At 34.4% G+C, this 24,815-nt stretch overlaps 1 protein-coding gene across 1 annotated transcript in view; it reads right to left on the bottom strand.

Moving 5' to 3' along the window:
- Window positions 1-816: 816 nt before the first annotated feature.
- Brf (Brf RNA polymerase III subunit) overlaps window positions 817-24,815 on the bottom strand; it is a 73,322-nt gene continuing 49,323 nt past the window's right edge. Inside the window, exons 5-12 of the mRNA XM_077443763.1 lie at window positions 7,078-7,227; window positions 6,770-6,996; window positions 6,576-6,690; window positions 6,358-6,495; window positions 2,762-3,004; window positions 2,409-2,685; window positions 2,122-2,324; window positions 817-1,250 (exon numbers count right to left, since the gene is read on the bottom strand). Of these exons, the coding sequence (XP_077299889.1) occupies window positions 1,126-1,250; window positions 2,122-2,324; window positions 2,409-2,685; window positions 2,762-3,004; window positions 6,358-6,495; window positions 6,576-6,690; window positions 6,770-6,996; window positions 7,078-7,227 (1,478 nt within the window). The 3' untranslated portion in view covers window positions 817-1,125. The remainder of the gene's footprint in view (window positions 1,251-2,121; window positions 2,325-2,408; window positions 2,686-2,761; window positions 3,005-6,357; window positions 6,496-6,575; window positions 6,691-6,769; window positions 6,997-7,077; window positions 7,228-24,815) is intronic.

Here is a 24,815-nt window from a genome sequence, read left to right as displayed (position 1 = left end):
TTCAAATAAATATTGCGAATAATTGTATTATAAGATGTCGTCATTGTGTCAACTGTATTATAAGATGTTATATATATATAACTAATTAAATAATAAATACCCGATTTAGATAATAGTGAAATTTATTACATCGTGTAAAATGATAAGACAATTAATTCACGTAAAATTTTTTATTATATTTTAATTACAAAAAAATAATTTGATCAATAGTTTCATCAACTGAAGCCAGTATTTTACAAAATAGTAAAAAAATTACGAAATGGTCAATATTTGGCCAAAATGATCAGCATTTTAGTTCTTAATTACAAAATTAAAGAATATAAAACGTCTTGATTTTCAACACAATTGGCTATATTCGTAGGGGGAGAGAGGAGAATGGTTGAAAAAGCTTAAATAAAAAGTTTTATGGTATTATTTAATGTATTACCAATATTTTTATATAAAATTGGAAATTTAAAAAAAAAAGACACTAAAAACAACTGAATGATGTTTTTAATATTTGAAAGATTTATTTTTTCAATTCCTTAAAAGTTGTGCATAAATAAAGACAAAATATTTTATTATTTATATTAATAATATTTTTTTTATTATTAATATTAAATTGTTAATCTTTGTACATAATTGAAAACATGTTATATTAAAAGTTACGAGTCTTTTACAGAGACATCTATTGAAAAAACAATTTGTATAAAAGCACCATTCTGCTTGAACAGTTCTGATCGTAGCTTTGACTTTAATAATACACATGTATATTAAAATCGCGAAAAAAATCATCCAAACCTTTGTATTGAAATAAAAAAAAAAAAAAAACACTTTGTAATGTAAGATATGTTTATTACGATTTCAATACCTATTACAACACAGTAGGTAAATTACAATATTCGGACTCGCATAATAAACATATTACAAATATATTATATTATATTTCTAAAACTTAATACGTACAAGATTACAGTATAATATCACAAACTATTACCCGATATGAATATGAATACATCGCTTGATACAAATTTGGCGGTAAGCCACGAAGGAACATGTATAATATAAAATGAATTAAAAACGTCCACCGATACTTAAAAATATAATAACCTAATAATAAATAGGATGCGCGAGAGTAAAATACATTTAATATTCATCGAAAACATAATCTTCATCTTCATCTTGCGATCTGAGCAACTGTGATATAGATTCCATTTCACCGGCTGGATTTTTATCTTGTACATCAGTGTCCTCTTCGTAATATTCAGATTCTGCAAAATAACATTAAAATATTATTTATTTAACGTTTTGGACCATTGTGGCATTACAGTAAGAACCTAATGCGCCACAATGGCCTACATAATAAAATAAGAGGGAGAAAATAAAAAATAAAAAAAATTAATAGATAGAACAAAAAGAAAAGTAAAAAATAATACAGCATTTAACACAATCATAAAAAACTTTATAGTAATAATTAAAATTATAATAAGTAAAAATACAAAGAAGGAAATGTCTCGCACCTGCAGCCTGTTCCGATAAATAAGAACAAGCTACAAATACAAAACATCCCTGCGAGGCCAAAATAGAAGAGAGTAGATTAAATATTCCACACATACATACATCACATTCAAATTAAGAGAATAATGATGAGCGTAGGTTACCAGATAAATATGTTAAAATAATATCCGATAATCTACGCTCACTTTGGTGGAAAATATCACATTCAGGCATGGCAGCAACGATTTCATTGAGAAGTCGAATAGCTCTTGGAATAGGAGGCATTCGAAAAAGAACTGTGCGAGCAGGAGGTACAACCATCAAATGATGATGTCTACCACGCACATACATAATTATTAGGGACATAAAGTCCCAACTGTTCCAGCAACAACGGACATGACGTATTACCACGCAGTAGCTGGACAACGAAACGAATTAATGAGAAGTTCCTTCGAAGTCCAAGGGAATTATACCCAAGCATGCCCAAAAGGAAAGGAGTAGGGTAGAGATATGGGTAGTAACCATACTCTTTCTTATAGAGAAAACGAAGAAATGCTTTTTGCACTTTTTAAATCATAAGAGAGTAATTTGCTTCATGCGGATATTAATATTCTTTTGTATACAATTCAATTGTAATAAGTTTACCTGCATCATCGTCGGCATTGATGATTTGTTTTGGTGTTTGCGGTTCGTTGATTACAGAGGCCGGAGTCTGCGGTGATTGCATGACGGGTAAGCCAACTGGTCCTGATAGTTTTGCGTTTCTGTTTCTTCTACTTGCATTGTAAGCCTTCAACGGAGATGAGAGTATGGTGGGTTTGTTGGCAAGGTCGAAGGATGTCTTTCTCCTGTAACAATGTTTGTATGTTTAATCATGCGTTGTGTTTATCATAAAGAGTTATGATTAATCATAAAAAGTGTATCATTCATACTTTCTACTGGGAGATTCTGGGATAATCGGAGATGATGGTATTATAGGTTGATTAGTAGGTGCAGTATTGGCATCTTCTTTTACTGCCACTTTATTGAGACTCATTAAAATGTCGTAATTGATTTTGGTACTGATTTTCTTCTCTTGCAACATTTTCTCTATCGCTTCACCTGCCGATGATGAAGGTCCTATGGCTCCTTTCCTCTTTGGTCCTACCTTTCTCTTCTTTCGTTCAGGTTTTCCTTCCTCTTTTTCTTTTGCTAACACTGCTGCTTTTACTAAAAAATAAAAACAATAGAATAAAAATATACACATCGGACTATTTATGAATAATTTTACTGCATAAATACTGACATTTTTGTTCTTTCAAATACGGAGCGTTTAATTTGTGCCAAAGGTGCGTTTTGTACAAGGCTTCACGAGGAGTCATTATTATAGAATTTATTTCATCATCGTCAATATCATCGAGTGATTCTCCTACGACGTTAGCTTCAGAGTTTTCTGAAGGCTTTGATATATCTATGCTCGTACCCAAGATATTCGAGACATTTGGAATGCTCATTTGATCGATCACTCCCATACTCTCTAAATCTGGACCTGAAATTTGCAAAGACAATATATAAAACCAACAGAATAGACTAGTGGTCAGCATAAATGCTTTCAGTAAAGTGGTCACGGGTTCAAATCCCAATGACGTTCGATTTGGGACTCCAGGTCGATCGTTTCCTATCAAAGCTTGCTAATTTATCTGATTTTCATTGAAACGGTGCCAATAAATTGGCAACCTTACCATCAGTGTCATCCCAATTTTGGAACAACAGATTTCCAATTTTTTTAACGTAATAGTGACTTGGATGAAATTTCTTCTTATATATTACTTGAATTCATAATATTTCAAATGATTATTTGTATAAATCCAATAGCTATTAAATTAGAATTCAATAGTTGATATTTTTAAGTTGCTAAGTAAAATTTTTGACACTTTTGAAGTAAGTGTTCGTTCAGTCTTCCAAAGAGAAACAAAAATGAACTAAATAAAATCATACCATATATAGGTATATCGAAATTCGCTGAATTGTATAAAATGCTGTAAAATTTATTTATTTATTTGTCTCTGTGGATGTTAATTAATATGACTGAACTTTGTATAATACTAATAATACTTGTATCAAATGTACAATGTTTCTGGTGAAGAAGGCGCACTGGGGTTCCTGGTATAAATTAAAAATTAAAAATAAATAAATAAAACCCATTTCATCATCATCCTTCCCCATCAACTGCTGGGTTTCCTACCTACGCCCATACTACTGTTCCCGATATTTTAAAAATCCTATCCTTTAACCCTTTGACTGCTACAACAACGATAAATCGTTGTTTTGAAATCGGCGAAGATTGCTACGACGATCGTTGTTGACGTCATTAATTGTCGTATTTCAATACTTTCTTTGAGCCACCAGCGCATCAGTGGCACGAAACATTTTTTTTATATACGTATTTATATTTATTTTTCAATCAAGCTTTATAAATATTTATCAATTTTTTAAATAAAAGCTCTTCAATTTCGGGTTCATCATCAAAGTAAATTTCGGGTTCGTTGTCAATGTCATATAAGGAGTTATTACTTGGGAATTGATTATTGTCGATAAATTCATTTTCAGAATCAGTAGAGCTGCTGATTTGTCGAGTTCCTCGGCGAGGAGCTATTATTTCGCTTTCATCACTTTCACTGTCCGATATCATTTTGCAGAGTTAAAATAAATGGCAAAAAACAATAGAAATCCGCTTTCAATTATATAGGTCACGAGACGTCACGAATTCATGCAATCAATCAAATGCAACTGAAATGCATACAAAATGTTTATGATACATGTTGAAAAATTATTTGATTATTAGAAACTTCGCATCCTTGTGTGTCTCGCTCACACGTACACAATTAAAACCAAGAAAGAAAGAGAGAGAGACCGCTACCTGTTTCGAATATATCGCATGTTGTAAGGATACATCGATATCTAAAAATAGATTATTGAAAAGAATAAAGCCTCGGAAAACAATCGTCAAAACTTATTTAGTGTATATATGTAGGTATCTCTTTCGCACGCACGCATGTAAAAGCAAGACAGAAAGAGAGAGCACTAGTCCACGACTGCTTCTTAAAAATGTATATAAAGTATTATAAAAATTACGAGTGTTCGGCGAAGTAAGTATGTAAAAAAAAATATTATATTTTTTTTTTTTCAAAATAATTACAAATGTTAGCATTTTTCGCTTGGACATTGAAAAACCTCGTAGCAGCCAAAGGGTTAACAATCTTTTTGTCAGGCGACGACTCAATGGGATGCTACATTCTTTTTTAAGCTCCTAAATGGTTTCCTTGATTTTTCCGATTTACTGAGTAAGCCTGGTTTCAGGATCGCAGTTAGGTATTCTAGACACGTTGCACTCTTTTCACTTAATCCTTTCAAAACCAATTCCCTAAAATATTCCTATCTACAGCTTATTTATCGTATGCTTAACGGGGAGCTGAATGAGTTTGATCTATTCGGTATTTCCTTACATCAATTCAGGACTGCCATCAGGAGAGTCTTGATTGATTGATCCATTTCTATTTCTATTATATATTCTTTATCCAATTATATTATCCACTTTATGTCAATATGTACTAAATATATTATGTATTTTATAAAAATCTATGTATAATTGGGCTCAGATGTTATTTTGTTATATTTATGTAGGGTTGGAATTGAACGAAAGGCCGATGTATGGGCTATGGCTGAGAAAGAGTATGTTACGACTGATTGTGAGAAGGGGATGAAAAGGGGTAGAGATGTAACGGTTAGTCGCAGTTGGACCTTTGCTCCGCGCGGTTGGTCGCTAAGCCTCCGCACGTATCATCTTAATAGACAACATGACTGAAAATTCACGCGTTTGGTCTTCATCTCAACCACCTCATCCTAACCATGGTCCTGAACAGCGTCATCTGTGAGGATTCTCTACCACATTTATTCTTTATTTTTATGAATTTCTACATCTGAGGCCTGTTGATTTTTCAATAAATAAATAAATAAAGGCGTCTCCACCACTCTTCCATTCTTCTCTGTTCTGAGAAACATTCATCTTACTTTTCTTACTTTAAATACACCTTTGGTTACCAAATGAGTATTATTGTCTACCTTTCAACCAATCATCTAGTCATATGACCTACCCATTGCCATTTCAGTATCTGCCCTCATTATATTAAGCATAAGTTGTTTCATATGCAACATTTTGGCGTTCGAAGTCTGGCAAAACACAGCGATAAAAAACTTCATTCTTTAGACAAAGCGAATTCTTATATGAATCTGTAACGCGACGTTCTCCCCATCGTCCCATAGGGCAACACTCGCCCTTTATTTCGAGTGGCCACACCGGAAAAAGCCTTATAGGCGCGCGCGCATGTAGGGCGAGCCTCTCTCACCCGCCATCGACCGACGAAGAAAGATCTCTCCTGTGCACGTCTCCAGGGGGAGACGGGGCCCAGAGATTCACTATCTTGCTGAAGAACCGCTGTGAGGTCGAGTGTAGCATCACTCCCTCCCCTGAGTTCCAGCACAACGTCCCCTGTATTCCTCACGCCGTTTCCGGAGAAACATCTGCCGTGAGAGGACCGACCGACCAGAGGACCGCAGAGCCAGCTCTCAACCACGAGGAAGCGGCTATCAACGAGACGAGTTGCAGTCAGGATCCTCCCCGACTATATATATATATATATATATATATATATATATATATATATATATATATATATATATATATATATATATATATCCCAAGGTTAGTCCACGTTTCCATATAACCCGACCCTTGGAAGAAGAACGACATAAACGCCCTCTGGACCTCCCATCGCGAGATCAGATAAGCGCGCGTAAAACCGTTCGTTACAAATCTTATTTTTCAAAGTGTTTTTTGCATACCCAGTCCCGCTGAATTCATAATAATAGGATCATCAGGATCGTCTTCGTTTAAAGAATTATTCACAGCTTCACAGGTAGTTTGAAGTACAAACATATCAAGGTCAGCATTTTCTACAGCGCTTTCATCGCAACCAGATACTATAAACAAAAGTAAACATTATTAAGAACACCAAAATCGATGAATAGATTAATGAATGAGCGGGAAATAATTATCTCACTTGATTTGGGAGTACTTGGAACATGTTTAGTTTTCTTCTTGTGGTCCTTTTCAAGTTGACATTCTATTTCCTTTTGCAACTGGGTAAGAGCTACTTCTCCATCCTTCTCATTGAACTGTACGAATCAAAAATAGTTTATAATATACATATATAATATACATAACTACTTATTTATATATTCAACACACACAAACCTTCTTCAACCGTTCCTTATCCTTTTTCCTAGCAGCAATGAATGCAGGTGGATCCTGTTCCTCTTCCAAATCCACAGTAAGAAACTCATCAAGTGTAAGTGCACCCGATGGAGTATCACCGAACTCCACAAGCCTCTTTCTCAGAGTCGACTCATGAACTTTTACGATACGAACCAAATCAGCGGGCTCTCTGTTCATTTCATGTAAACGACTAGCAAGCAATAGAGCTGTAAATAAATAAAATACGACTATAAACAACACATACATATAAGCAATGGCAAATTTATCAAAATAATATTATACACCACCTGCTCCGCACAAGCCAGACGGCCTTCTTCCGGAATGTAAAGAATCCCTCTTCATCCTCTGCACCAGCCGGAGAGCAGTAGTTGAGATCTCTTGCGTTTTATCACCGAAATCCAACTGATTGGCAAATCGAAGAATGTAAATGCACGGATCTGCAAGTTCAAAAGAAAAAAGAAACATTTTAATAAAAATACACAATATCAAAGCTAATTATCAAATACATGAAAAATCTGGTTATAATCCATCGACACGATTTGCATAGATAATTTGCACTTAGAAAAATAAACATGACAATGTAAAATTTCAGAAACAATGCAACAATGCAATTAAATACAACCGCACTATGTGAATTATTGCACGATTTTTTGCATCGTATTTTTCTTTTTAGCAATCATGACGATAAATGACGACTTAAGGTTCGAATCTTTTTGACATGGATTTTTTAAAATATGATACGATAAGGGTGAATATTTTAAATACATCACCTATTCTGTCTTAAGTGTTTTATTTATTTTATTTTTAAATTAGTGTTTCAACGGGTTGGTTTGGAAAGGAATTGATACACGAATAAAAAAAGTTATATGTTATAAATAATGTAAGGTAATTTATAGGCGCGCGCGCGCACGTATTATTAATCGTAATGAGTGCGCGCACTACACGCTTACCGATCCAACCCGTTCGAAATGATTGAATGAATGTGTGTTTGTGTTTCGAGGATGTGTGTATGTGTCATCCATCGCTCGGCCTGACGTCACACATGCCTGTCATCGATCGGCCTGACGTCACATGATGCTCCCCCACTTCCCCGCTACTACGCTTCCCCACGTCTTGTCGGCCACTTGACTCTGATTGGCTGTATCTCCACGGTCCGTCACAAACATACCCACATACATCGCGTCCGTTTTTATATATATGTATACCACGAAGCCTAACAGGTAAACCCCAATGCGATCAATATACAACACGTACATACATATATGGATATATTTAGTTTTGACAAATTTTGATAAACATACATTTTCGGAGCATTTTTTTCTACATATAAATCGTCAAATTTTGAGATGCTGAAAAACTCTTAATTTTTGAAAACATTTATGTTTGCATTTTGCAGTATTTTCAATCAGCGAATCAGCGAAATTGAAAATGCTGAAAACTCGAAAATTGCGAGAAATGGGTAAAGGTTGCCAATTCGTTGGAACCATTTCAATGAAAATCGGATAAATTGGGAAATTGTGATAGGAAACGGTCGACCTGAAGTCAGTGCTTTACAACCTATGGTGTCCTCGGAATTTTTTTTTCTAAGCGCCCCTAGAAAAAATATTAAAAAATGGGTTATCATCCTCCTTTTTCCGGACTTGGGACCGGCAGAAAAGTTGTTAACAAATTTGACCAACCCCACTTGTGGAGTTAAAAATAAATAAATACAAATGTTTGAACTTAGAACGTAGAGGCGCTTTTAGCGCTTTGATCTAAAATTTTGTAGCGCCTTAGGCGATTTAATTTTAAATTTTGAATCGCCTTCGGCGCATTAAGTGGCACCCTAACTTACTTGGCGCCCTCGGGCGCCGGCCGACCCAGCCCCCCCCCCCTAAAACCAAGGTCTGAGCAGTAGAAACTAGTGGGATTTAAACCCGTGATCACTTTGTTCAAAGCATTATATGCTAACATTGGTCAATTAGTCAATTCTGCTGGTACACGCTGGTTATGATTGGAAGCATTGGTTCTTTTCGCTATCTGAGCATCCGTCTCCAGCACCATCTTTTTTATGTATTGTATATGTATATGTACATATATTATTATTATCTCATCCGTAAAATGGCAGATCCCGAATATGCAAAAATAAATAATTAAATGATTTAAATAAGCTACTATCTAGAAGAAGAACGCACAAAAACCACAAATTATGGTAAACCCAATTTTGCCAATTTGTGGTTTATGACCTGGTCTTTGTCCATGTGCATATGTACATACATATACCTTAAACTATGTATATTTCAAAGCCAACGCTATTCTGTACTTTTTTCCTAAGAAATTTTGGATCCAATACACATTTTTTTTTATCTTTCATAGAAATTTGAAATTCATAATTGTTGAAAAGCCGGTAGATCGAGCCAAAAAAGCCCGTTTTCGGTTTTTTGAAAAATGGTCAAAAATCCGGGTTTTCGGTCTCGGTTTAAGCCGGCTTGGAAGCCCTACCGCGAATACAAATCGAATAGTCAAAACACTTGTCCGCAGTCTAACTAGGAAGCATCATTGTACGAAATCAATTCCACGGTCAAAACAAAGCGTACCACGTTTGTTTAATGTGATTTACATGTCTAGAAAGAGAAGAAGAAGAAGGAGATGAGGTCGAGCTGAACGTCCCGAGCAATTGACTTGCGCACGCGAGTCGCATACACATTTGGGATAAGTGTTTTGGAACAGAGACGACGGGACGTGAACCATTACCGCTTCCTCAAACGGTCGCATCAAGATAATGACGATCGAAAACAAGAAAAAACAAGCAACGTGGGTCAAAAGATCAAATCTTTAAAGCGAAATGAAAATTCACCATCAATCGACATCGTAACGTGAAGACTTGGTGCGTTGACCAGGTCGGAGGTACATATGTATGTGTTAACCTGAAAACAATCACAGCTTGGAAGTTGTTCAAACTGTCATCATCAATTGTAGACCCATAAGATTTGTTAGCAAAGGCTAGTTAAATACATAGTAGCCGATTGATAGTGTTAAAGATCAAAAACAAGCAGAAGTCATAGTTCCATAAGAACTGTCTTGTTTTGATTTTTAATACATTGTTTGTATTCCACAAGTGACCAATCTGTGAAAAATGCTAAACAATGTGCAGAACGAATACTGACAGCCAACAATGATGCACAGCGAAAGTATTCACGTATATAAATATACAGCCTAATCAGTCAATCAACTAGTTGTTTTACATATAGTCATAGTCATAAATTTGAAGAAGTAATTGACTAAATTTATGTGTCTGTTAACTCTTTGAATGCTGACCAACGCCGATCGGCGTTTTGCCAATAAGTCCATGGGCCTGAAAAACGCCGATAGGCGTTGTGTCTTGAGCATGTACAAAGTAAACAACTTAGTACCCGCTAAGCTTTTCCAGGTAGCATTGAAAAAAAAATGCATTGAACATGGATCGTGTAATCCATGTCATTCATTTGTCGTTTATTAACCCTTTGCCCGCGTCACCAAATTTAGCGAACATGCCCTGTACGCGACTGATTTTGTTATCGCGTTTTCGACTATAAATATAGGTTGTAATATTTTTTTGAATTTTACAACCTATATTTTTTTGTTGACTATTGCCATCTATTGAATTTGGTAAAGTATACATTTAGTAATATTTTCAACCAAGTTATAAAATTTTAACACAATAGACGGCTCTTATACAGGTTGGAACTTCCAAGACATCTATGCGTGTCTCGCGCGCTGAGGGCATGTTCGCTAGGACATGTATAGTAGTCGTACGCGGTGGAAAGGTTAAGACTGGTTTACACCGGAATTTCTGAATTTATAACCATAGTAGAATTTCCCGAAGGAAATTCCTAACTGCTGAGTATTTTAGATTGTAGCTTGGCATTTAGTAGATTATGAGCATTAGATTTTAACAACAATAAAGTAGATGGAATTAGTTTTGGAAAAATACTTTCATTAATAGACTTATTTTTTTTATTTTATATTTTTTGCAAGATATATTAGAGAGTCTAAAAACTCGGCGGTAGTTATCTAGGGGTTGTTCGGATTCACTTCAATTTTTATACCTGCTTTCTATTGGATTTCAAAATCATTCTAGTTGGAAATTTTCAGCGTAGGGGGCATTCAACAGAAAAGACGTCAGCACTCAAAGGGTTAAGGCCGAGTTCTTAAATTTAATAATGTAACATGGGAACACGAGAGAGTATCCTCTGTCTAAATGCATTCTTGGTATTAACCGGTAAGCCGGTTATGGAAGAAATTATTAATTGTTTACCGGTTAATGTAATTTGATTTGCAATCGCCCAGGTGGAGATTGGAGTATTGGCATTTGAAATACATATTGATTATGCTGATTGGGACAGTCTTGGAGATTGAATTATAGTATGCATTTGAAATACATATTGATAATGCTGATTGGGTCAGTCTTTCACATCTCACATTTCTTTAATCCCTTGAGACAAGAGTTTCAGTATTATTCTTGAACTTTGTTCCACACACTATCTTCTTTTCTGGCAATAAGACTGTACATATGTACAGTCTTATAGCCAGAAAGTTCCATGTCGTTCTTGGCTTCTCAGTAGAACGTCTTACCCAGAACTTTGCACGTACTACTTTTTTGACCAGGTGAACTTGGATTTTATACCTATTCTTTATTTTTCTTTATTCTTCCCATCATACCTACATATATTTTCATATTTGCATGTAACAGTAACGGAGTATACGATGATTGATCGATTTTATCTTTCGTTTACGTGACCTTCTGAAGGCGACGAGAAATCATCAAACAGTATCTTTCCATACATCGAACTACAATGTGTGTCAAAAAGTGAAAATACACTCTCAAAAGCAAGTACGCCACTTTCAGATGATCAATACCTGTTAGAAGAGACTGAAGCACGTCTCTTTGCGTCGAATTGAATTCTGACATTTGTATGGCATTAGCCCGAGTTTTTACATTGTTCCTTTCACCATTTCTCACACCGGAGAGGAGAAAAAGAAGTACACACTAGCTGCAACATAGCGATTAATTACCACAGATGCGAAATAATAAATTACACAGAAGAGATTTGAGGACGAAACGTGGATGACGAGAGATCGACGCGAACCGGTCGAGAGTTCAAGCAGTCACGCTTTGCACAATTTATCACAGACCACAAACCAACCGGTCGATGAGACACAGTCTACAAAAATATATATACATATGTATATACACATATAAAAAAAAAATCAATCTGTCATTTCACACGACCCAGACTATAAATTTGCCGACAGAAGTCGCGTTGCTTCATAGGAAATTTCACCACATGTACGTAAGACGTTCACAAAGTTACCGGAAAGTAAACTACTTTATCATGTATTCACAACGAGACTTACGTCTATTGTTATGTTAGTTTGAAATTACATAGTATTATGCTGGTAAAAACCTTGTATTAATAATAAGGATTATTAATAGAAAGCCAATCTCAAAGAATAGCTAAATTGTTGATAAATGAGAGTTAAGAGGGCTGGACAGCAGCACCTTGTCCATACAAACGTACTATACTTCTCCCTTCCTCAATTATGGCACTAGAGAAATTATTTTTTAATATGCTATGGATATCCACCATTGGGGTGCATCTATCGTTTTATTTTTTTGATTAATTATTTTTTATAGGATATAGGAGCCGCCAAACATCTATAAAATCGCCTCTTTTTTACACCCACAAAACGGGTCCAGCGTGCTTATTTAACGGTCGATTTTAAAAAAAATACGCCGATAGATGCACAGAAAGTATCTTTCTCATACCGATGATGATTTTTTTTTTAAATTGGTCCAGTTTTGGAGGTGAAAATAGTAGAATACGAAACCTCGATTTTGTCAATTTAAAATACGTTTTATCTGGTCGAAGCGCAACTGTCGCATTCACTCAATATATATATATTGATATATATTGTCGCATTCACTCAATATATACATACACTCAATATATATATCGAAGAAAGGAACGGTAACAAAATTAAGGTTTCGGGTGTATAGCCCTCTTAAGAAAGCCGAAAGCGTTGGGAAACCGTCAATTTCTGTTTCTGAAGAAAGTATGCATGCTGTAAAGAATAGTGAAAAGTTAAGAGTATATGCGCAAATATACTGAATCGTACGGCACGGCATCCCTAGGTAGACTTCAGTTGTGAATGGGCGCTTCTTCATGTCATTATTAATTTTTACGATCTTATTATTTCAACAGGTTTTTCCAATATTCCTTCAAATATGAGAATCGCCGTTATCAATCACTGTCACAATGTCAATACAAGGATAAAATGTCACCGAAAGCATTCCAGGGTGAGAGTTTTGACCTGGATTGCGATAGCATATATTGGGTGAGCTAGAATTTTTTACACGGGCAAAAGTATCTAAATAAAAAAAACATACTACGCTCCACTTTGTGTGTCTGCGCCTTATTTCACCTATACTACATACTCCCCCTCCTTGATGTTCTAGAATCTAGAATTGTTCAATTAGACTCTAGAATCTGATGAACAATTTTAACGGAGGGGGGCTAGAGCTTTACAACTACAAATTTACAGATTATATAAATTTTGAAATCATATTAAAATAGTGTTGACAAATAGTAGTAGATTGGTTTTCAAAATTTGAAGCAAGGATAAATACTACCATACAATTTCAACAACATATGTCGAATGTATTGTTTTGAAAAGACTATCCCATGGATGAGTTAAGGGCTGAGGACAACCCTCTACCATTATACTCAACTATCACAAATTCGTCACTTATATGACACTATCATTATGACTCCTTCATTGTCACATGATGTGTAATTAATATTAAGAATAAAACGACTAACCAGTAGAGATAAGACACACCTAATTTTATAAGTAATACCATTGATTTGTGACACACCTAATTTAATGAATAGCACTATTGATTTGTACCACACCTCACGCACTGACTAACCGAAATTGTACGACACATGTCTTCAACACATTCGTTTTTTTACAGAAGAATATATAAACCATTCCTGTTACAATTAAGTTAGTCCGTAATCAGCTCTTGTACTGAATATTATAATAAATTATTATTTTTTATTCAAACCGTTCATCTGCAATTCCTTATTCGTGCATGGGTTAGTCCTTTCAAAACGACACATTCGACCTACATATGTCGTTGAAATTGTATGGTAGTATTTATCTTTGCTTGACAGTGATCTATATCAAAACGAACGTTTGGACCATTTTTGGTAAAATTGTATCCTTGCTTGACAGTGATCGATACAGGATACAATTTCACAATTATATATGTATAGGAAGTCCGCTGGGTAGCAGGGAGGATTGCAGGAGAGAGAGAGACAAGTAAAAGCGATCTCAATTCAATCTTATACGTTTATTTAGAACAATAGGTACTCGATGCGCATACGCACCCGGTCGCGTCAAAGCGCGATTCCTACTACTGTCGCTACCGGACAAGGTTCGGTAGTACCAACCTTAACATTAATACATACAGTGCATAATACCAACTGTTCGGCATGAGCCACCTCATTATACATAATTATAATCATTTTATATTAATATCCTACATATGTTGTTCGCAATTTTATAGGTCGTTTTGGTATATGTAGATCACTGTCAAGCAAGGATAAATACTACCATACAATTTCAACGACATAGGTCGAATGTGTCGTTTTGAAAGGACTATCCCATGCACGTGTGCCATGAACCTCACTTTTTTTCTATATGTTTAAAACTATCCAAAAAAAAAACCCACGTGCCAAATTCACCACTGTGTGATTTCACCCTAATTCAATTTGGTGTCCTTTCTTTTACATTTTCCGGGAATTTTTCGAACGCCCCTCCCCCCCATATACCCACTAGATATACACACAATGCGTTGTAACGCATGTAAACCAGTGCAATTGGGTTCGGCATCTGCTCCGAGCAAATATGTGCACCATTTTGACCCGCTGAACCTGACCATTACGGTTTTAATTAAAGCGACCGAGCGTCGACGACAGGACGACAGTTGGCAAACGAACGCCGGCTGGACAGCGACGACGACGTGCGAAAATCGACAGTGCTAGCGAAAGTGGCCCGCGAAAGTGATAATATTATTATTATAATGTGGAATGGCTACGAAAAGGTGTTGAACCGATGAAAAGGACAGTTAAAGTGTTGGTCAAGTACATGAAGGCCATTTGGTCGCCGAAGATGCTCGAAAGGATAGAGAGGCTCCTCGAAGAGGAAGACTCGAGAAGGGGTGAGTGTTGGATTAAACTTTTAGTTCACTGCTACTATACATATGTATTTTATACTGTGGAAATTCACCGAAGAAGATGTTCTGGGTCATATATGTCATTAATAAATTACCTAAAAAAAAAAACTCCTTGCTCATATTTTGCTTTCACTTGTGCACGTTTGGCTATGGACAGTCTAGAACAGTCAGAATCAGTGTGGATACAGGTATAATGTCATAAAAATGTAGGTCATCATTTGAAATGTGCAAATTTTTAGATTAAATGAGCTATTTTTCCTTAGGGAAAATGTGTACAGGAAATAGGGAAGACGTTATCAGAGTGTGCTTTTGTTGATTTGAAGCGTTTCTTCTTGACTATCTTCTGTTAAGAAGTAATCGAGATAAGGTAAACACTCCAAGGCTCGATTTTTTTCCATGTGTTCTACTATTATAAGTATTTAGATTCTATTTGAGGAAACTTTGCTTTCTTTAGTGTCAAATATGATGTCATGTCTATCGTTCGACTTTTGTAATTTTGATTAATCCAACATTTCTTTTAATTTTCTGCACTTATAATAGGTATGTAACTATGATGACTACCACTATCAAAATGGTGCAAATTATATTGAAAATATCTTGCTGTTGGGAAGGGGAATGTTTACTTTCTATGATTAGCGTTTTTATTATCAACTAGCTGAACCCGGCACGTGTTGCAATGCCACAATAACGCATGCAATTCCCGTTCCCGTTGCGTTCCCGTTCTCGTTCCCATTTTTCGGGAAAATGCAGGCAGCGAACACATTTGAAGTTATTCAATTGTTAGTTTATTTTAACCTAACAACGCAGGTCGCTACACGAAATCATTTGAAATTATTGCGTTGCAATGCCACTCATTCCCGCTTTTCCCATTTCCGTTCCCGTTTTTGAGCGATTTTTTTTACAGTAAGGTTCCCGGACATGCATACAACAAATCCTGTTTAGGAGCCTATACGAGACAGACAGACAAATAGACAAACAGACATTCATACGTACGAGTGGATCAATTTGCACAAAATTTGTTCAGTTAGCTTTTTTCTACATACCAGGACCCAATCCCAAATGGATTTTTTTGTATACTTAAAAATTTAAATAAAAACTCGCCCATGAATATATACCATTGAAAGTGGCTCAAATAAGAATTTATAATAGGTCTCGGCCATGATTAAGCGACAGATAGTTGCATTCAGCACTGTTGGAACGTGTATGGTTTTTGGGATAGCCCTAATGACTAGTCTTCGGCATTGCCTGGGTGTTCGTCAAATAACAATAGTTATTGAATATTATTAACTGGAATATTAATAGAAATAAGTAAACCATTTTATATGCCAAAAGCATCGTCACAACGCCGATCTTTGCTAATGACCATCTGCTCTATAGTCATGACTAGACTTCGGCGTTGGCTTTGTGCTTTTAAAACCAGCAGAATATACTTGTGGTTAGCATATAATGATTTGAACATAGTGGTCACGGGTTCAAATCCCACTGATTTCTGCTGGCCAGACCTTGGATTTGTGACTCCAGGTCGATCGTTTCCTATTAGAGTTTGCCAATTTATCTGATTTTCATTGAAACGGTTCCAACAAATCGGCAACCTTACCCATTTTCTCGCAAATCTCGAGTTTTCAGCAATCTCGAATTCAGCTGAATTGTATAAAAATGCTATAAATGTACAAATTACACCATAAATGTCTCTGTGGATGTTAATTGATATGTATTTACTGAATTTCGCTGAATTGTTTAAAATGCTGCAAATTTACAAATTTGACCATAGATGTCTCTGTGGATATTAATTGATGTGTATTTATTTACTTTGTATAATACTAATAATATTTGTATCAAATGTACAATGTTTCTGACCAGGAAGGCGCATTGGGGTTACCTGTCAGGCCTTCCTGGTATAAAAAATAATAATAATACAAAAAAAAAACAATATACCTCTCCATTACCTTACAATCAAAGAGAGAGAAAAACATGATTGACAATAGCAATTTTAGATAGTGAACCATTTTTTATTTCAAAAGCAACGTCCTAATGCCGATTTTTGGTCATAACTAGAGTACGGACCCAAAGCGCGCCGCTTATTGTTCAGTTGTTGTAAATGCTTTGAAAAAAGGTTCAGCAAACCTTAAACAATGCATTTACAATATTTGAACAATGAACGGCGCGCTCTGGGTCCGGGCTTTAGTCATGACAGCGGAGGGAGATTGGGTACTTTTAATTTTGTAGAAAACCTTTTTTATTTATTATTTCTTAATTTAGCATTGTTGGAACGTGTATTGTTATTTGTCATTTCCCAAATGAGTATCCGTCCCTTAGTCATGACAAGATTAGAATTCAAGACAGAATTCATGACAAGATCAGAATTCAAAACATCGATACAGTAAAAACAACCACTAATTAGCATCATCTAAATGACACTATAATGCATATTTTTATGAAGAGCATATGGAGTAAGTTAGATGATACGTCATTGCTCCAAAAATTGAAAAGGAGGGGAGATATGTGCAATAGATGCATCAACTGATTGGACTAATAAGTGGAAGCGCATTGTCTTCCATACTATCTTAGATAAAACAAAATAAACCAAGTATAGAACAAATAGAATGCAACTTGAATATTGATAGACCAAACTCTGATTTGAAGCAACATTCTTATATAGATCTATTCCAAGAAATTACACTAAGATGAAGATGGTGTTCAAAACTCTTTCTAAAAAAATTCAAGGCTATTCAAAGATTTTTGGTGAAAAATTATAATTTTTGAACCATTGCAAAGGAACTATCGCCCTTATGAAAATGCCGCCTCAGGCAACAGCTTGCTTAACCAACAATTATGTTAATATTCAAGTTCGATTGTAGTGAATCACACGCACGATGGACAACCAGACGAGACAATCTTTGCTGCGCAGTTTGCTGTCAATACAGAAAGTAAACAAGAACAAAAATTGTACCTATTATACATAAGTACATACATCAAAATTTTTGACATTATGATAAAAAATAAGAATAATAAAAAAGCAACAAATTGGCGAAAATTATCCGTTGAGTCATGAATAAGATTTGATCACATTTAGTGGTACAGAGGTCGTTTCCTTTAGCAACAAAAATAATATCAGTGTGGGTGTTTTAGATAAAATATGCAAGTTCCTTAAAAATATTATCGAGTATTTTATTACTCAATATTATTATATACAGTTCATTGACTGTTAATCATTGCTTTTCAATGACTATTCTTACGTCGATTTAATCCAGTGGTTGGGAGCCTTTTCCAAGCAGAGCTCAATAAATCATATTGTAATTATAGAAATATTGAATCATAATACATTCGAATTTAGGATCGCAATTTAGCGTCAAATTTCATTTACCGGTAAACGGTAAATAATTTCTCCCATTACCGGTTACTTTGACTAATAACGTTAATCTACACAGAATGAACCGTAAATAATAAAAAATAAATCTCTGGTGAATAATGTCATATAAATACAATAAGGTCCATTCGTAATAATTAATAATCATAATTGAAACAACCGTTTTATCGCGTTAATTACGACTTGATTGGTCTGTGTTAGTTACCGATGAATAAATTTTGGCATTTTACCGGTAAATGTAATGCAAAACATAATTTAAAAATCTTAAAATCCATCACAGTAATTTTCGAATTTTATCGATTAACTGTACAAATGTTCAAATATATTTTCTTAGAAATACATACGATAGGACTTTATTTAGTGATATGACAAATAATACTTCTCATAGAACTAATCAGAGAGGAAAAAATAAACATATATATATATATATATATATATATATATATATATATATATATATATATATATATATATATATATATATATATATATATATATATATAAAAACAAAATTACATATAATACTTGCAACTATTAAAACAATATGTATGTATGTACAATATTTACTTATATTTTGATACTGAAACAAAATAGCCTTCGTTTTATATTCCAAATGTTACGAAAAGCTGCTTTAAAATTAGGGCGTATGCATAGAGAGACCGAGACACGCACCATGTGTCTCCGTGTGCGCGTTGGGTCTCCATGTTCGGCAGATTTTGGAGCATTTGTGTCTCCGTGCGCACCTTGTATCTGTTCGCTAGTTTAGACTTTTGATGATATTGTGATCCGCACTTAATTAGGGCGAAAACACACAGCGATGAACGTTGCACATGGTTTTTTTTAGATGGTTTCATGGCACGCCCAACAGAGACCGTCCTAAAATCACCCCCTGGAATGTTTCGGTAAAATTGTATCCTTGTATTTATCCTTGCTTGACAGTGGTCGATAACGGTGTATCCCATATTTGAAGAAATGTATGAGACCACCCACAGCGGGGAGGCAAGCACACGACGTGCCGTTCTTCCCTGTTATTTCGCTCTAAAGCAGAGCCACACGCGGCTCCCGAGCCGCCGGTTTCTTACCAGACGTCAAAACGACCTTGATTCAATTCGATTGTTTTTTCACTGTTAAATTTTGCATTCGAATTATTAGCCTTGGCAAGTGATATTTGCTAAATGCACAGATCTATAAATACACATTAATACGAATTTTTACAAAGACTTCCTGTTTACATATGTACATAATTTATCTCATTCAATTGTGATATTGTTTTTGGTGGAGTTTTTGATTGAATGCACTTTTCTCTTTTGTCGCAACGTGTCATTATATCGATTGGTAATAAATATGGTAATATAATTGAATTAATTCATTCGTCACGTCCGTTTTTTACTTCATTTCGCAATATTCGAATTAATTTTACGCGGGTCAAGAGCGAGTGTGTCGCACAAAAGTGACCTCAACATAACAACATACTGGCGTCACTTCTAAATTTTGCAAAGCCCATTGAAATGCCCTATTCCTTTAAATTCCGAATAATTTACAATGAACATTCATTTGTATATATCAGTGGCGTGCTTTGACTTCTCAAACGGGGCTTGCGGTCAGGGGAAAATACAAACAACATTTTTTTTTTTTTTAATCAGTGCTTCTTCTTACAAAAATTCATCAATAACCATTTCATATTACTCATTGCTTTTTTGATCGGTTAAATAGATCTCGTTGCAAAACACGAAAGTTTTTTTGACCTCTATAATTAATCACTAATAAATCTGCATTAATTTAATCAATATTCAACTACATTTAACAGTTGATAGTTGACATTCGCAGTTGTCAAAATTGCTCAATGAAGTATCTCAGCTGAGAGCAATCTACCGGACAATCAATTGGGCAATTTATTGGCGCGATAATCATGACTAGAGGTAGGATAGTCACAGTGCTATCCATTGTTCGGCAAACCTTTAACAATGCATTTACAACCTTTGGACAATACACGGCCCCCTCAGGCTCCGGTGACTAATCATGACAGCAGGATTTTCAAAGAATTAAAACAATATATATTATAATACTAGTTGTTTTACCCGGCTTCGCTCAGTATTTATAATATAAACAGCGTAAACGTGGCGAATCTCATAGTAAATATTCATTTGTTTTTATTAAATTTATTTGAATCGAAAAAAAAAATCGAATTGTCGTCATAGAAATTTTGACTTGTTTACGATTCCCAACCAAAGATACTTATAAACATACATATATATTTACATAAAAATTCTCTTTCGACATTATATATTAGATGTAGAAAAAGCTTTTTTTCAAATTTGATCTCAAAATTGTAACATTTACGATACAAATTTCTGCGGCAGATAAACCGCTTCGTCGGTACGTTTTATAAATGATGGATGATATTGGATGAAGGAAATAAAAGCCCGCAGTGTAGCTCTGTGTTTGCGTTAACCACCGAGAGGTTCCCGAGTTCGAGCCCTGGGTTAACCTCCATTGAAAATAATTTATTCGCAGTATTTCTGCACTACTGCTGGTCAGACTTGGATATTTGTGACTCAAATTCGATTGTTTCCTATCAGAGTTAGCCTATTTATCTAATTTCATTGTGGAGACGGTACTTCATCAAATTTTCAAAACCATCCTTTTTACTATTTGACTATTAGTATTGTTTTTGATATTTCAACGGGTGGTTTCGGAAAACGAATTAAAATAAAGGTAGATGTATGTATGTATACTAATAATTGGAGCCGAATTCGTCATCGCAATCGGAATCAAAATCGATATAATAAATCTTGATAAATCTAAAAATTGTTTTTTTGAAATCTCCACATACCTACATATATACATACATACACAAATATCCACATCCTTTCCGTTTATATATACATATATTATGATTTAGAATATATGATCTATACATTTACATGTACAAGTGTGGGATTTAGTTTTCTAATCTAGAAAAATCATTATGAATTATTTGGTTGGCTTGCATGAGTAGAATGAACGATGAAGTTGGTAACATGTAATGTGACGGACAGACCATTGCGGCGCAATGTTTTAAACCGCTCAACACGAGTCATTTTACACAACCGCTTATATCTCCTGACAACCAGATCCTACACAAGTTTAATGCCATCGCTCTGGGGCATCACGGAAAGGTATCGCTCTGGGCGGTACGTGACGATTGGGCGCCCAGGACGATTGGGCGATCAGTGTTACTCGCCACTGCGACAATTGGACGACGAGACTGGCGGACTCTGCGTCAATTGGGCCCTGCGTCAATTGGGCGCCCATCGCACTGGGCGATCATCGACTGGCCGACGGCGACCGGGCGACCAGGGCGCGTGGGCGACCACCGACACGGCCCGCTGGTGAAGTGGTCGCCAAGCTTACGTAAACTCTGCGTTTTGCAAGGAACGACCGCGAACGGAGCGTTATAGGAATTTCCGATGCACTGACAAATATTCTACCTACATACATATGCTTTATACCGCTTTATTTTTCGTTTCAGTTTTACCAATTTTTCGTAACAACACGAATCATACTATTAATTTTTTTCGCTATATTATATTACATTTGCTGGAATTTTATATTAAACGTACTTTTATAAATACATGTGTAGCACCTTTTCACAAAAAATAATTGTAAGATGACAAATCATATGTACCTACATATTCTCCAAAATAATATAAAAGAAAAATGATCGATTGAATCTTTCGCGCAGTGCTTTTAGTTTTTTTTCAAATGGACACACTTTTTTTTCTTTTAAATGTTATATTTCAGTTTTATCAATTGGATAAATTCACACTCTATTCTCAATTTTCTCAACACTGTATTAGTTATACATAATAACAAAATATTTTCTAATAGCAATTCTCAAAGTTTTCAAGATTATATTTTTTTTCAATGATGAAATACGTTTACGAAAAAAAAGCGCATACTTAAATTCGTTCGCGGAGCTCGAATAATTTTTTTCGGCTTTTCCCATAATTAAATTATTACATCGTTTACGATTCGCAGAGGCAATTCTCGAAAAAAATAGCTTTTTAAAGTAATTTTAAACATCTCCCGTTCTATGGTTATTGTTGAAAATTACATTGAGCCACAAAAAATCACGTTTTTTAGTTACCAGAGCGGAGACTAACCAATCTTTACTAACTTTGACCCACTGAATTCGAATATGATATTGATTTTTGCTGGTTGGTGATTGTTTACGAGATATGAGCGTTTAAAAAAATGCGCGATTTTTACAGTTTTTTGGCTTTTGCGGTCTTTAACTCAAAACCTAGTATTGCTGTGCTCAAAGTGAGTATTGGAATCAATAGTCAGATGTTTTTCCTATTGATTGTGATATTGCATTGTTTTAAAATACTTATAATTAATTGTCTAGCGAATTTTAAAAGTAAAAAAAATATTTTTTTTACGGATTTTTTCTCCGTGCTATTTTGCATTTATTTGGCAATTTTTTTATTTCACCTCGTTTATAAGAATTGGTTTTCTATTTCAATATTTTTTATTTTTATCTAAACGTACTAACTCGAGCGGTAATTGCAATTTAAATGCTTTCGTTTTTGTTGCTCAGTGTTATTATAGTCACATTAAAATCTATATGATAGTTTATAGTAATTAAGGCTCATTTCGTTTATCAATAATTTAATAAGGTATATTTTTACTAATTAATATCTTTCGCTTTTGTAAATTCGAAACATACATACATATGTATAACGAATTATGTTTACATCTATAACTGTCATCCAGCGCTCATCTGTTCATCTAATGTATAATTTCTTTAATAATATTTTATGCGTATAAAATATTACAAAGACCTTAATAATACCGCGAAGATAAATAATACCGCGTCTCATAGGCTAGGCTAGAGATGCTCTGCAAGTCATTTTGATAAAAGAGTTCTCAAAACGACTTTTGACAACTGTTTCTCGAACTACTTTTTTTCTTGATTGTTTTACATGACATGTTATACATACATATGTAAGGTTTTTCAACGGGTTTTTGCGGTATCATAAATTCATGGCCCTCAAATTTGGTTTAAAATAATGCAATGACGTAAATGATTTTATACCCTTTATCCTTTTATTAAATTCAAATTATTCTGAAATGGTTTTCATCGTTTTTTCAAAACCTCTCCGATAAAATAAACGTTTTTTATTCCAAAAAAAATGGCAAAGTTTCAAAGCGATCGGAAAAGTTTTAGGAGGTTTGTCCAAAACTAAGATAAACCTTGTAATTTTCAAATGTTATAATTAGCATGGAAATAATTTTTTCAATGTATGTATGTGTTGTATGAATGCATGTACATACATACATATGTACATATGTTATTTTGAAAATTTTCAATTTAATATTTATTTTCATTATTCATCAATGAAAAGTAAATCAAAAAACTTTATTAATACTATGATTTGATGAATATACTAAATACTGGCGATTCTAGAATTGATTTAATGTTGAGAGTTACAAATTTTACACGTTTTGGATTTTCGTAAGATTAAAAATAAGCACCAATCACACGGTTGATCCCATAATTGTTATATTTTTTGACCATTGTGGCGCTTTAGGAATTCCTGTTATGCCACAATGGTCTGTTTAAAATAAATAAATAAATAAATATTTTTTAAGATCATCGAAAGCCGATGCAATTCGCGCTATTATATAAGTATTTATATTTTTATTTTTGAACATTTAATTTGTACGAATATTTTTTACGTAAATTTGTACGAATATCGACACAAATTAAAAATCATGCGATATTTCTTCTATTTGAATTTCATCATTGAATATCAAAGAAAAATACTACATATAGATATATATACAAAACGTGTTATTGTCTAGCATTCAGGAGTTTTTTATAACTTTCTATTGTAGGAGATATTTCGAGTCTTAAATGGTCAGTCTATTGTTCCGAAAACCGAGCGAGAATGAATCTGACCCAGGTACCTACCCTTTTTTTTGTCGAAGGGATCCGTAACGGAATGCGAAAACAAATTATACAAAACTTAATCTATACTACGTACATACATAGATAAAGTAAATATAAATAAAATGTGCATGGTGACTTTGAACCGCATGATTTTTAATTTGTGTTGATATTCGTACAAATTTAATGTTCAAAAATAAAAATAAAAATACTTATATACAGTTTTTGCAAGCCTATTTCACCCTTTTGCTAATGAAATTCACTTAACACAATGAAAATTGATTCAGATTAACAGAATGAAAATTGAAAAATTGAAAATAAAAAAATAAAAATAGTATTTGCACCTTCTAAATAAATATCTATGGTATGTACAAATATAAATATAAGTTTAAACTATAATACATAAAAAGCACATTTTGTTTAATTCGGTTTCTTTATTTTTTAATACGATTTTTGAAAA

The sequence above is a fragment of the Arctopsyche grandis genome, chromosome 13 (genome assembly GCF_051622035.1).
Source record: "Arctopsyche grandis isolate Sample6627 chromosome 13, ASM5162203v2, whole genome shotgun sequence".
Lineage (NCBI taxonomy): Eukaryota > Metazoa > Arthropoda > Insecta > Trichoptera > Hydropsychidae > Arctopsyche > Arctopsyche grandis.
Note: the sequence above shows the minus strand (reverse complement) of the source record. Positions and strands in the feature narration are given on the sequence as shown.